Genomic DNA, 14764 nt, shown 5'->3' on the forward strand with positions numbered 1-14764 from the left:
CTTGATTTTATGGCCCCAGTTAGTTTTTGCGTCAAAGAAACTAGTTGGCAATTAATAGCAGTTGGGACTAGCTGGATGATAATTTTAATATTGATAACAATAACTATATTTTTTAACTAAAAGTATAAATACTCTATAGAACAGTTGAGGATCGTAAAGGCTTTGACGGCTTGTAAAAGTAATGATAATTGGTCACCTAGATAAACAATATACTAATTGGTCACCTAGATAAACAATATACTTGTTTTTTTAATGTTACAAGATTCTTAAGCTTAAAATAAATTATAAACTCTCTTTTTTAGTGCCAAAAAGTCGCTCTGGTAACTAATATGATAAGGATACGACCTCTTTTGCTGGAAAAAATGTTTCTTAAGCAATGCCATTTCATTGTAATATGGAGAGATAGGAGTCAATTTAAGAGCCAGAAAAGATAAATGTGTCTTATTTTACCAAACCTTTTTTTCAAACCAAAAGGATGCCGTTTATTTGTGTATCCTCTTGGAAAATAAAAACGTGGGTTTTTTGAATTCAAAGAAATCGTTTTTCGAATTGACTGACCTCAAGATAACTTTTTATTTTATGTTTCCGATTTTTCTTAGTGAACTTACACATATGTGCAACGCTGACATACATGTACAATAAATCTAAGCCGATTTAATAAATGGCATTAAAAAATATCTATTTTGCCGAATGAAAAATATGAAATCGGCACAAAGTCGGCATCAGCAGGAAATAGGACAAGGGTCCTTTGCCTTGCCTTTTCTTGCCACACACACACACACAGGCTTACGCACACTGGCATACACTCAAGTTGATTGGAAAAGTGCCCGCCACTGGCTGGAAAAGGATAAAGAAGCCCATAAATGATGTAGCCCCGAAATGAACACACATCCCTTGGAGATTACGGACGCAGAGGCGGAGGGCAGCCCGGAGCAGATGATGGGGAAAAACGAAACGAATCAAAGGCTAACTGACCGCCCACGCATGATTAAAAACTTGAATTTGGGACCTTCCTGGAGGAGTGGATGGGTGGATGGCAGAGGAGGCCCGGGCTGTGCACCTTTCAAGATGAGTAAATGAGCATTGGAGCGTTCAAGATTATCAATATGCATGAATGGGGCGACCAAATTGTAGTTAAGTTCAATTGGACACCAAAGCTGGGATCCATGAGGGGTTGCTGTGATATGGGTTTTGTGTGATTAAGGGGAATCGAGGTTGGTAATATTGGGGTGAATGTGCGTCTTCTAAATGAAGCGCTTATCCACTCACTTAAGCTGAATTTTAAGAGCATAGCTAAACTCAATTGCGCAGAACTTATATCTGCTCCTAAATATCCTGCAAATCACTTGCGACTATGCATTTGCGAGGCACCGAGTGTACTTGTGCAACACTTCATAACTAAGGATTGCTTGGCACAAAAAAAAAAGTGGACCTTGAGAAGGTCTGATGGTTACGTAGATGCGTGGCATTGTATCATCTCATCTATGCGCAATAAATTGTATCACACCTGGCCATTATCCCACCAGTAGTTGTCTCCAGCACTTACCCAACACATTTGGTAGCAGCAAATTTGAGAACCACAGAAACATGCAAAAAGCATTTCAACTTTTACCTAGGCAGCACGGTGAGTCGGCAAAAGGTAAACTGCTTACCAAAAACATATACATACCTATATTCGACTACACATCGCACTCTGTGCCATTTACATCGAAAACTTTTGCGTGTCGAATCTTTCCGACATCAAAACTTTTTCAAGTCTTACGATGATGTAGGCGATGCGGATGCCAATGGAAATTATTAAAGAGCCCAGCCAAAAACGACTCAAATTGGTAGGTGGAATCTGAATCCCAATTCCTGCCTATTTCCCCAGAATGTTTTTTATTTATTCATCGCCATCGACCTGACAAGCCAAATCCGATTATGGGATTAGTTGAATTGGCACCAAAAGATGCGAAATATAAATGATTTGCAATTTATTTTTTGTTGTGGCAATTAAAAGCATTAAATGTGTAATTAGAGCACAGCGTTTGCATTTTACAATCTCTAATTGCGAGCAGGCATAGAAAGGAGAGACAATAAAATATCTAAGCTTCAACAGATTTTTCACAATAGTTCAGTTAACAATTAAAATTATCGATTAAATGCAATTCAAATTTCTGTTTTCTATTGCTAATAACAATGTGTAGGGTCTAATACTCACAAAGAATAATAAAATTTTTGTTTTAATAAGTGTGTCTAGAAAATGAACTACAGACACTATTAAAAATGGTCTAATTTTAGTAATAAATGCCTTAAATTTGTGCTTTTCATACAACATTTGGGAAAATATGACCTAAAACTAAGTTTAAAACCATAATGGCCTTGGGTGTCGTATTAGGTCATGTTTTCCTAAATTTTGTATGGAAGACTCGCGAGATTTAAAAGAAAAGAAACAGTTAACATCCGAAACAAAATACTAATACTTATTTAGTTAAGTAAGATAAGATAAGATAAAATTAATGCTTTTAAAATCGGTAAAGAATCGCTAAAAGAAATAATATGATAAAGTTGATTATAGTCATAACATAATACTCATAAAGGTTCAGGCATATTATAGTTTGATCTTCGGGACTCTCAACATCCCCGCGAATAAGTTTACAAATACGTTTATCAAGCATCGTTTTACGGTTGGATAAAGTAGTTTGATTTATCAGGAGAAGTCTTCTAGAGTAAGATGGAAAAATTATGTTTGGTTCTCAGTTAAGGCCCCGTGAGGCAAATTTTGCACAGGCTCTGTCCGGTCTATATGTACACCACATTGGAGACTTCAAAATAATGAAGAGTATTGCAGGACTGGACAGACTAATGAAAGGAAAAAAGTCTTTTGACCACCTTTTTATAAAGCAGAGCACTCTCCTGGCTTTATAAGTCAAAGAATATGAATTAATACGGTTAGAAAACTTAAGTTTGATTAGTGTACACTTGGCATATAAGTTAAATAACCAATGTGATAAAACTGTTGGTGTATAAGATTTAAATTTTATATTTTTCCAATGAACAATCATATTTTCCAGGATTTTCTGTGGAGCAAAAGACCGAATAATCCGATAAACAGACGACACCACCCAGCTCATATTGAACTGTTTTTGTTTTTAGCCAATTTTACACTCATACGTATCCATAAAAGCAGGTGTTTTGAATGGCTTTTATTTGAGATATACTACGTTGTTTAGCTACCAATCTCCATCCACCAAAGTCGGGCTCAGCTTCAACTTTGGCTTAAGTCAGCTGAGTGTTGGTCAAGTGCGAGCAATTAAGCGCATTGTACGGCATTTCGAATGGATTTGGTTTCCAAAGTCCAAAATTCGACACAATGCCGTGTTCGAACGAGTAGTGTAGACCCCATGCATTCCCTACTTCGAGGCTCGAAAATTTCCACCTCGTGAGCATCCGAAGTGGGAGAAGGTTTACGGTCGAATGCCGTACTCGTAAAAGAAAGCCGCACTGGGGAGCCCGGCAGGAAGTGTTGTAATTCGCACTTTACCAGACTCACCAATGCCACACACACACAAAAATGTGGCTATCATGTCGTATACTTGATTTTGAGGGAGGAGTGGTAGAGTGCTGAGCTTGGCTTGGTTTTAATTGTGGCTTGTGCTGCTGCTGCTGGCCACAGAGCTGAAAAATATATGCAGGATACGAAACGGTTTATGTGCCATTATAGAGCAGATATCCCACACCCCAACCGTTTGTGTGTGGGCATTGGGTTTTATGAGCCTAGACGAGCTCTCGAATGCTAGTTATGTAATCTGCCCAAAATATTCGTCTGCAATTAAAAACATTTTCAAGTCGTTTATTCTCTGGGAAGGGGGAGGGGGAGGGGGAGTTGAACATGCGGAGGGGGTCCTCGACAGAAGGCTCGTAAAACCTGCTTTTTGGCAATGTCTAACCAATTTTGTGGATTTGGGCTTATGCATTTATTGGAATTTTTATGACCCACTTTTATAGCCTCTGCAGGAATGGGAACGAGAGGCGATGGGGTGAATTGGTTTATGAATATCAAAAACAATTTAAGGCGAAAATAAGTATGCTTAACTCTGAGATTAGTTCTGTATGTGGAATTCTAATTAATTGTAGTAAGACTCAAAGGGATTTCGCATCCCGCCGCAGAATTTCTCCCCAGGCAAGCAGTTTTTAAGTGACCCAAGTTATATGGAATCTCATCCCAAAAATGATTCCCCAGCAAATTTAAGCTTTCCTATGTAAACTAATCGAATTCGGCACAAGGCCGACGTGAAATCCTTCTGTCCGGCAGGCCAATTCCTGAAACCTCGTCAATAGCAACAGTTTCAAATTAATTAATAACATTTTCGTTTCAAGTGGGACCAGCAAACAAACAAACAAACAAGAAACTTAAAATAAAGGCCGAAACCCGCTCAAGCCTCCCGGTCGAGAAAAGACTTTTGTCGGAACGGAATGTTGATCAAGAAGTTGCGTGTGCCAATACACGTGTGTTGTCCAAGCCACCCCACCACCTCCTGTTCTCCCCGAAAACCCCTCTAACACTCAACCAGCTCACAAACTGTTTGGAAGCCAAGCCAAACAACAAATACTTCAATAAACGAAATTAAATATTTGTGCATGGAATGAAACATTTTCCTCAGGATGCCGGACGGACACGACGGAGGGAAATCGAAAAGAATTGAACACTTTATGCCTCGCATTGGCAACAAATTAAATAATTGCAGCAAAAAGTTTGCCATCTGCAAATATTTCAGCAAACAAACCACTGGTTTTCCCTCGGAGCTTTTATGGTATTGTTCGAATTGCTGAGCGAACGTTGGCTTTTCTTTAATTTACTAAGGATTTTCGATTCGTCATTACTTAGCTCCAGCGCCCTGCTCTCGGCCGACATTTGTCAAATATTTTGTTTACCAAATTGTTTAACTTTTGACCCGAACCCCCCCGCCTTCCCTTATCGGTTCCGCGGTAATTGCACGTTAATTGCGCAATTGTAACCAACTCGGGATGGTTTTCCCGGCTTGGGTGTGGCCCACTCCCGTTTTTGACGGAATTGTGCCTCAGGCCAGGAGCCAACACCTTTTTGATGTCTCTCCGCGGGCAAAAGACGGCGTCTCGGCGCTGAATCAAACTAATTAGGCGCAAACTTAATTAATATTTGATGAATTATTTGACCTTTTGTCTGTCTGATTACCAAGACGGCACCCGAAGAGCACTTGCGAACCCAAAACAGGGCACAACTCAGCCCGTAAGTGGCCCTCGTCGTTTGCCTGACAACAGACAACAGACAACAGACAACAGACAGCAAAATAAAGATAACTTTTAGGATTTTCCGAAATGGAGCTTCATTTGGCTGGGAGGAAGAGCATTTGATAAACTTGTCGCTAGGCAGGTGCCACCACAAAAAGGTCTGACATTGTGCCCACTGATGGTGGGGGCGTGGCCGGGGGGCGTGCAGAGCGATTCAAATCATAAAATGCTAAGGTGAGACGAGGCGCAAAAGTTTTTCTAATGTTTATTGGCGAAACTTTTTCATTTTTTACAACTTGTGCAAAAGTTTACGCGTTGCTTCTCCGCCTCCCTCGGTTGCATTCTGCCTTTTCTGTTGTTGCCTAGGCCCGACTCTGGTCATTTTAAAGTTTAAATTATACCAAGCCCAGGGAGTCCAGGTCTGAGTGGTCTAGAATCCAACGATTGTCAGCACATTAGGCCTACCATGTTGGCGGCGGGGAGTGCGGGAGGGAAAGCTTACTTTGAATTAAACTTTTATCGCATCAATTCCGAGAGTTTTCCAGCGTTACCCTGGCAAAGTTTCATTGTTGGAGAATTTCCAGATATTAATTCTTTTATTTAAATTAGCCCTAGTCCCCGAGATAATGCAAATAAGGGCGATTGTACTCACCCGAGTGCAGATAGGTGCCACTTACCTGTAATGAAAAGAATACAAAATGGAAATTACTTCTAAATTCATGGCCATAGCAACGCTTGTCACAGAAAATAGGGCACTCGGCATTTGGTCGCTAGTAAGATCAAAAGTATTATTGTTATACATTATATTGCTAGTCTCCCTTTTTCAGTCCAGTTGCCTTTTTGCTCCCGTCAGAATCAGAACAAGTTGATATATATTTTTTAAAGCGGCATCATGATTCAATGGCCAGCTCTTTACTTGTTCTTCTTCAACGGCCTGATGGTCTACTTAGCCAAGGAAGTAAAACGCATTATCAAGGGTAAGCTCTACGTTATGATCGGTTCCACATGGCTAAAGCATTTCTTGTAGTCAAGCCAACTGATGTGAGGGCTTGGCAACGGATTCCCCTCATCAGCAAGTTCTTCCCTCGTCAGCCAGTGGACACAAATAGTGCATTTTTGGATCATAAGGAGTTCAGCGACTTCCTGTGGAACATGAACCTGTATGTGAACTGCTTGCTGCTTCTGCCAGCACTTTGCCAGGTAAACGCAGATCATTCCTTGGTGTCCGTGTCCCAATTTAGTTATTCCCCCACCAGCTCCGTTACTTCCGCCCGCTTGTGGCCTCAGTTCTGGTGTGGAACTTCTACGTTTACCAACGCCTGTTCGGTTTCCTCCTGAGGCTGACTTGGCACCTATGGTGGAGCGATCTCTGCTGGGCCTACTACGGAAATCTGGTCGTTCTCGGACTTCTACTGAGCACACTACACTTGGCTCTGATCGTCGCCACAACGAAGCTGCAGACGGAGGGCATCGAAGAGCCACTTCCTTCTCGCTTGGGGCCACATCCCACGATTGACGATGGCCCAGAACACTAAGTTCGGTGAAACTGGAAGTAAACTGAAGGCCACCTTTAACTGGGTCGCCATCAGTTAGGGGCTTAACCTTGCCGCATCTACAAATACTGGGTCGTCGGTTCAACTAATAAATATGCCAGAAAACGGCAGGCACACAGATACCCGGCACGCACACCCGGACACTCGCACACCCGGACATTCGCACACTCGCACACCAGGACATGTACAAATGAATCGCAGCTGAGGGCCGGCCGAGCATCGGGAAATAAAACCATTAAATATTTGCGGTTAAACGCACCAAAAACAAACCGCAAAAGTAAATCATATCCAGAGCAGACATTGGACATGGCCAAGCATCCAAGGCAAGGAATTTCACTTGCGTCGCTCGTCCGCCCGGCACTCGTAAGCAAAAATATTAGATTAGAAATTAGGAAGCCATGGACATGCCTCTGGATTGGCGTGGGATTGGGCGGGCAGCAGACCAGAACGCCATTTACTGGGGGGGATGGGATGCCCGGGCAGGATACTGGTTACCAACGGCCTGCCAAAAATTCCAAATGGTCCATGGCCGAGGAGAATAAATCATTGAAACTGACATTTCACCATTTCACTGGATTTGTATATATGCTAAAGGTTCGGCTATTTCGTGGGGTGGAAAATGCTCTGGTGAGCGAGGGAATTTGCCTAAGATATCCGTCGATTTTCCCAAGAAACCATCGGAACGCACGTCCTTACGACGAAGAGTGCGCTCTATTAGTCCCCTGAACTACTTGTAGTTCCCCAATGATTGCAGCTGACCAGGGCTTTTGTCCCACTGGCTGCAAAGCTAACTCACATAAATCATTTTGCAATTGAATGGTTGTAACGCATAGTGATGTCGTCACACTAAAGTCGAAAGCTCCCTATTGCCCTTATAGTTAAACTAAGTAAAGATCTTCAGCTTATGGCGAAGGACTTGGCTAATAAGTGATTAGCCATTTAAATAGGGAAACTTTAGAATATTGTATTGTGTAACCTTAAAAATTGATAATACCGGAATTGCGTTCTTGCTTTAACTACGGATCGAAAGACTAATTACTTTACAATTAAATACTTTGTTCAACAAATTAACAAACATTCCAAACGAGAAGTTCGTAATTTTGTTTGTTAGAATAAATTTTGAAATCAGTTTTACTAACCTTAACAGCTCGAATTGGAACCCATTTGTGTTAGATAGGGTTCAGATGGGTTTTTTCACTCGAGAGGGTTTTTAGGTAGGTTTTTTGTTTTAAGGATAAAATTGTCAGATTTTTAAAATTCAAACATAAATTTATCTCTTATTATGATAAAAAAACAAGAACCAGAACAAGATAGTCGTTGTGTTTTTTTTTCATATAAGGATAAAAAACTAAAACTAAAGATATAAATCAAAACACCTTAACTTGGAAACTTAAAATATTTTGCTACTGAAAAAAAATTCTGTTTAGAGCTTTGAGTGTTAACACAGTTATGCTTTAAAGACATTAGAAATAGTAATTGAGATGGAATTTAAGACTGTATGTTACTTTTACTCAGAAGCACCCAATGATTATGGAAAATTACAAGTGGTTCGTGGACTTAATTGGCTGTTTACCTGTGTAATGTTGAACTAACGAACCAGGTTTTTCAATGTGCTATATCGGGTTTATGATTGAGCATTAGTATCGGACTTAAAACTAGTTTGGAGTCTTATAATAATGCTACATTTTTGTCATTTGGCTCAAGAGCGTTTTCAGAATGGAATAAAATATTTGAACTATTGTTTAATTTTGAATTCCTTAAAAATATACTTTATACAAAAAAACTGTCACTAAGCCATTTTTGGTACTAAAAAAAGGAGTATCCAAACACCTTTTGAGAGATTTAAATATTATTTTTTTCTACTCCCTTGCAAACACTTTACAGTCAATTTTACTCGCACAAGTTGGCAGTGCTGGATCGTAAATTTGAAGTTTCTGTTTGTTGCTCTGGAAATCTGATTCATCCCCAAAATGTCTGCCCTGAAGTTCATGAGGTGTTCCTCCTGCCCACGACTGCGTGCCTCCATCGGAATCGGGTCGGTCCGCCATGCGACCTCCAAGCCGCACTACGACTACGACCTGGTGGTGCTCGGCGGCGGCTCGGCGGGATTGGCCTGCGCCAAGGAGGCTGCCGACTGCGGCGCCCGCGTGCTCTGCTTCGACTTCGTGAAGCCCACTCCGGCGGGCACCAGATGGGGCATCGGCGGCACCTGCGTAAACGTGGGCTGCATCCCCAAGAAGCTGATGCACCAGGCCTCGCTGCTGGGCGAGGCAATCCATGAGGCGGTGGCTTACGGCTGGAACGTGAACGACCAGAACCTGCGGCCCGACTGGCGCAAACTGGTGCGCTCCGTGCAGAACCACATCAAGTCGGTCAACTGGGTGACGCGCGTGGATCTGCGCGACAAGAAGGTGGAGTACGTGAACTCGCTGGGCGCCTTCCTCGATCCCCACACCATCGAGTATGCAACGAGGTCGGGCTGCGAGCGCCGGCAGGTGACCGCCGATCATGTGGTGGTGGCCGTGGGCGGACGTCCGCGCTACCCGGACATCCCCGGTGCCGTGGAGCTGGGCATCACCAGCGACGACATCTTTAGCTACGAGCGCGAGCCGGGCCGCACCCTGGTCGTGGGCGCCGGCTACGTGGGCCTCGAGTGCGCCTGCTTCCTGAAGGGCCTCGGCTACGAGCCCACCGTCATGGTGCGCTCCATCGTGCTGCGCGGCTTCGACCGCCAGATGTCCGAGCTGCTGGCCGCCATGATGGTCGAGCGCGGTGTGCCCTTCCTGGGCACCACCATTCCGCGCTCGGTGGAGCGGCAGGCGGACGGACGGCTGCTGGTGCGGTACCACAACACCGCCACTGGGGCGGACGGCAGCGACGTCTTCGACACCGTGCTGTGGGCCATCGGCCGACGGGGGCTCGTCGAGGACCTCAACCTGCCGGCCGCCGGCGTGAGGACCCACGGCGACAAGATCGTGGTGGATGCGGCGGAGGCCACCAGCGTGCCGCACATCTTCGCCGTGGGCGACATCGTCTACGGGCGGCCAGAGCTCACTCCAGTGGCCATCCTGGCGGGACGCCTGTTGGCCCGCCGTCTGTTTGCCGGAGCCACGCAGCTGATGGACTACGCCGACGTGGCCACCACCGTTTTCACGCCCCTCGAGTACAGCTGCGTGGGCATGTCCGAGGAGACGGCCATCGAGCTGCGCGGGGCCGACAACATCGAGGTGCTCCACGGCTACTACAAGCCCACCGAGTTCTTCATCCCGCAGAAGAGCGTGCGACACTGCTACCTGAAGGCCGTGGCCGAGATATCCGGCGACCAGAAGATCCTGGGCCTGCACTACATCGGCCCAGTGGCCGGCGAAGTCATCCAGGGCTTCGCCGCCGCCCTCAAGTCGGGGCTCACCGTGAAGACTCTGCTGAGCACCGTGGGCATCCACCCAACCACCGCCGAGGAGTTTACGCGGCTCTCGATCACCAAGCGGTCAGGTCGCGATCCCACTCCGGCTTCCTGTTGCAGTTAGAGCGGATTTAATCAAGTTTTTGTATAATTCAAGTTCACCGTCTACCACACAATTAAAACCTTGGCCAAAAAATAATAAAATTATTAACCATTGACATCGGTGTTGCCGATTTGAGGGATTTCAGGACAGATTTGAACGACTTTAAAATTGGAGTAAGAATATTAGTATTTATTATCCTAAATAGGCCTTTTTACTAAACCATTATGAATTATCCATTTTGTCTGGTTTATTTAGTGAAAATGTTTGTTCCTTTAGGTGAATTTTTTGCGAAGCCTTTATGTGATAGGTTTTTTACTCAGAAGCAGCCAATTATAATGAAATGGTACAATCGGTTTTTTTTGTTTTTGTGATATTCTAATACTTTAAATTTAATAAAATTTAAATCCGAATAATTAGCGGGAAAGCAAAATTTTTAAATTATTGTTTGCAAAGAGACTATTAAATTCAATATTTAATAATAAAATATCTTAATTATTAATTTAAATACAAAAAGAGTTTTTTAATAAAATTTATATTGATTTCACTAAAAACTTAAGACTGTAACTAAAAACCATTTTAAAATCTGATATATTGCCTATGATAATATGCAAATAGTAAACTTAAGTGTTTTCAACCGTTTTTGGAAAAAGAAAAACTTGATTTCTGTGACGGACTGCTCGTTTAGATGTGCGGCACACGTTCTGCTGATTTGACACTTCGATATAAATGACACAGACGCGCTTGGAAACTCTGGGAAACCCTCAAAGCGATTGCCAGTTTGACATATGAAGTTTTAATTTATGAAGTTCTTGGTGAAAAACACTTTGTTCCCCTGGAGGTGACCTGCGTTTCCGTTTCCGCTTCCGAGTCCTGCCGTATCGGTGGCCCGAATCTGGCGTGTGGCGCCAGAAACTGGGCCACACACACAAACACACACACACACAATGGCAGCAACAAACAACGAGGGATAAAAAATTTTGATTAATGTTTAGTTCCGATTTGCATAAATCTTACTTTAGCATTTTGGGCTGGCTCTCTCCTGCTCTTTTCACAGCCTCTCTTTTTCGGGCGGCTTTGTTATAAATTATTTTTTTATTGCAGCCCCCTGAGTTCCGTATGCTCCCCGGTTAAATTGTTTGGCTCAGCGTTATTTATTCGTTTGTTTGTGCCGGTCATCAGAAGTGGCCGTGTCCAGGTGGCCCAAAAACCCGGAGCCCGGAGTCCGGAACCAGGTCAAGGCAGTGCATCTTCGCCGGAGTCCTCGGACGCGCAGTAACTTTTCGATTAGCTTTGCCAACTCATTTAACAAATGGTCTGGCTGACAGTAAGGAATATAACAACTTGCCCCAGCAATGGCAACATCGAGCAAGGAGCTGCTAGTTTTCATTGCAACACCTTAGAATCATAAATTGCGACCAGCGCCAGAAGGCGGTGGGCGGAAAAGTTTTGCTCGTCCCGAAGTTTGGCTGTAAGTTAAAGCACCCGCGGGTAATTCGATAAAGCGTAAAATTTTGCACTTAAACTATTTTCATCTGCAGCTGCTTGGAGTTGGATTCGGCAATTGCATTGTTGCTCTTTTTATTGTTCTCTGGTTTTTCGGTCGTTGGCAGCTTGACCTGCTCGGGCGGAAGGGCGGGCAGGTCTTGAATTACAATGCTGGGAAAGTGCGGAAAAGTTTCCTCTGATTGCGTGTCCAAGTGGTTGCTCCCTTCTATTTTTATTTCTATTTATATTTATATTTCTATTTCTATTTCTGATTCTCATCTCCTGATTGAGTGCTCTCGAGTGCGAAGCGGCACAGGAATTGTTCTAGCATTGCAGTTGAGACGTTGGCAAGTTAATCGGCAAGCGCCGCGCACACACAAGTCCGCACAAATTGTTTGCAAAATTGTGCAATCAGCGCAAGAACAAAGGCCCGCTCGCTGCCGCCTCAATAGGCCAAAGTAAATTAAAAATCTCATTTAATTTAATTAATCCCCGGCGAGGGTCCTTGCGACCCCTCCTTCCCGACTTCCCCGCTGGGAGGGGAAGTCGGCCTGTTGTCGCTCTCATCAACGCATTACAAACAATTCCACTTTGGGCACGCAGCCACAGCAGCTTGTGGTTACATGGGGCGTGGCACTCATACACCTTCGACAGGCAGGCAGAAGCTTAAGTCTTGTTTAGCAATTTAGAATTTTTAAATCCCATTAAGTTCTGCAATCACAGTTTGATTTGTTTGCCGAGCTTGGGTGGATACGGATACGGACACGGACACGGATGCCGGGACAGGTGGAGGGGAAATCGGAGAATCCGGAGCCGGACACGTTTCACGTTCACGGACTGGCCGAGTCAAAGGGCTTTCAATGATTCAATAGTTTAATTTCGAATTTCCATGCAAACAAACAAATATCCATTAGGGACGGAGACCGACGCAGGACGAGACCATCGGCAAGCAGGGTGGCTTTCTATTTAGTTTAGTTATTAAATGTATCCATTTCCATTTACCAAATTACGCCGCAATTGTTGTTCGGACTGTCTGTCTGAATGTCTTGTTTGCCGATGCCCATTGTTGAGCTTGTTTGAGTTGCCTTCCGCATCTGCTCGGATCGAACTTCATCTGCATCTGCGGCTTCATCTGCCTCAGTATCTGTATCTGGATCTGGATCTGGATCTGCATCTGTATCTGCATCTGTATCTGTATCTGCATCTGCTTCTGTTTCTGCCCAGCATGCTGGATGTGTAATTACGTAAAAGTTGATAATGTGTTGATTATTTGAGGTATTTATGTAATTTTCGAGTTCCTTCTGCGCCCTCACTTTGCATGTTTAATTTCAATTATTTAATTACATTTGCAGCTTTAACTTCGGCATGTGTCTATTGAGTTTTGCGGTCAGGACTCGTTCGTCATCTCACAACCGAAGAAAAAAACACGCACAATTCAATGGAACGCTGGCATTTCTGTCTGTGTTGATTGCATTACAAAAGGCCTCTTTGTCTGAGCATCTCACTGCTTGGCTGGCGGACACTTGACGATAATTTTATATCAAATCCTCATCCAATTACTGGAGTAATTCAAATTAAAATTGATTATCGATTGCGATGGACGTTAATTGATTAGTTTCAGCCATTTAGGGATAGCTTCCTTTCATCCTGTCCTTAGCCCAGCGCTTTCCATGATGCACTGAAACCACTTGTGCTACCAGCTTTTCATCCAAACATGTTTTTCTCAGCCGTCGAGCTTTTTCAGGAGTACTTAAATATGTGTGTCGTAATTTAATTTCAAAAAAGCAATTGTACTGACCCTGCCGTTCCGCGACCCTCTGCAAACTTTGCTCGCACTCACAGAATGACAAAATCATGTGACCAAGAGAAATGTAGCAAGGACTTAACTAAAGGCGGGGCTTTGTGGCAGCGGTGGCCGCGTGACGATCAAGCCAGTTTTCACTCAAAGTTCTTTGCAAGAAGAACAGTTAAAGTTTGTTTAATTTAAAATAAACTTAGCAAGTTTATATATCCTTGCACTTTTAAGAAACTAGCCCCTATTTATATAATTGTTTATTTAAAAACAATAAAGTTTTAACGATTTTTGTTTGTTTTCATATAAACAGACCTATTCGCTGTAGGTCAAATAGCACTCCCACACTCATAAAAATATTTTTTATAAATATAAAAAGCAAAATTTGTCTACAGTTTTTAAATATTTCTAGGGTAAAAAAAGTATTTTCTTAATTTTAAAAATACATTTTTTGAAATGGTATCCTAAAATACAGGAATCCATTCCTTTATTTTTAAAATGTGTTTTCTCTAATCTGACTCTCCAATTTTGTATAAAAAAAAGCTATTCTTATACAAGCGTTGTGCATATTCAAATCAATGATGGGCCGTATTTCATATCCTTTCCACACCTTGCTACAGGGAGCATAAAAGGGTTAAGGAAGGTATGATGGGTATTAATTTAAAAATCATTTTAAGGCAATTCTTGACATAGAAAATACTTTTCGTTTTTAGAAAAATTTCCCTTCGCATTTTAAGAATCTGTTTTCTGAAATACGGAAATTATCGCTCATAAATACGAATCTAAGGGCGATTTTCCCTGATTTATTTTCTGATTGCAATTTTGTGCGAAAGTCCGAAATTCAATGTGAGAAATACCTAAAAACAAAGAAAAGAGGCTTTCAGTTTCGATTAACATACGGAGGAAAAATCTATTTGATTGATTTTTGGTACATCAATCATTAGGGTTTTCTACCATCCAGTAGTTCCCTAGTCTCATACATAAAAATAATTGAGTTTTACCCGAAGATTACGCCCAGTGTACACAGATACACTAGGAAATGTTTGTTAAAATATATGAAAGAATGATTTTCTTTACAATATACTATGTGTTAATAGTCAGATTTCTATAAAGTAAAGGGATATAGTGTTTTCGTTAACGAATTTGCCACACTTTTAAATAGTTTTAAATTGCCAAAA

General features: G+C 42.6%; 2 protein-coding genes across 2 annotated transcripts; both read left to right on the forward strand.

Annotated features, from left to right (window-relative positions):
* The first annotated feature begins 6067 nt into the window (after positions 1–6067).
* Positions 6068–7316, forward strand: LOC108143167. The gene is made up of 3 exons (XM_017267411.2): positions 6068–6227; positions 6278–6450; positions 6507–7316. The coding sequence occupies exons 1-3, from the start codon at positions 6143–6145 to the stop codon at positions 6783–6785; spliced, it is 537 nt and encodes a 178-aa protein (XP_017122900.1). The 5' UTR covers positions 6068–6142; the 3' UTR covers positions 6786–7316.
* Positions 7317–8680: 1364 nt separating this feature from the next.
* LOC108143140 (thioredoxin reductase 2, mitochondrial) lies at positions 8681–10424 on the forward strand. Its single transcript, XM_017267387.1, has one exon. The coding sequence runs from the start codon at positions 8774–8776 to the stop codon at positions 10328–10330; it is 1557 nt and encodes a 518-aa protein (XP_017122876.1). The 5' UTR covers positions 8681–8773; the 3' UTR covers positions 10331–10424.
* Positions 10425–14764: the final 4340 nt, after the last annotated feature.

Source organism: Drosophila elegans, unplaced genomic scaffold (assembly GCF_018152505.1).
Source record: "Drosophila elegans isolate 14027-0461.03 unplaced genomic scaffold, ASM1815250v1 contig_208, whole genome shotgun sequence".
In the NCBI taxonomy this organism is placed as follows: domain Eukaryota; kingdom Metazoa; phylum Arthropoda; class Insecta; order Diptera; family Drosophilidae; genus Drosophila; species Drosophila elegans.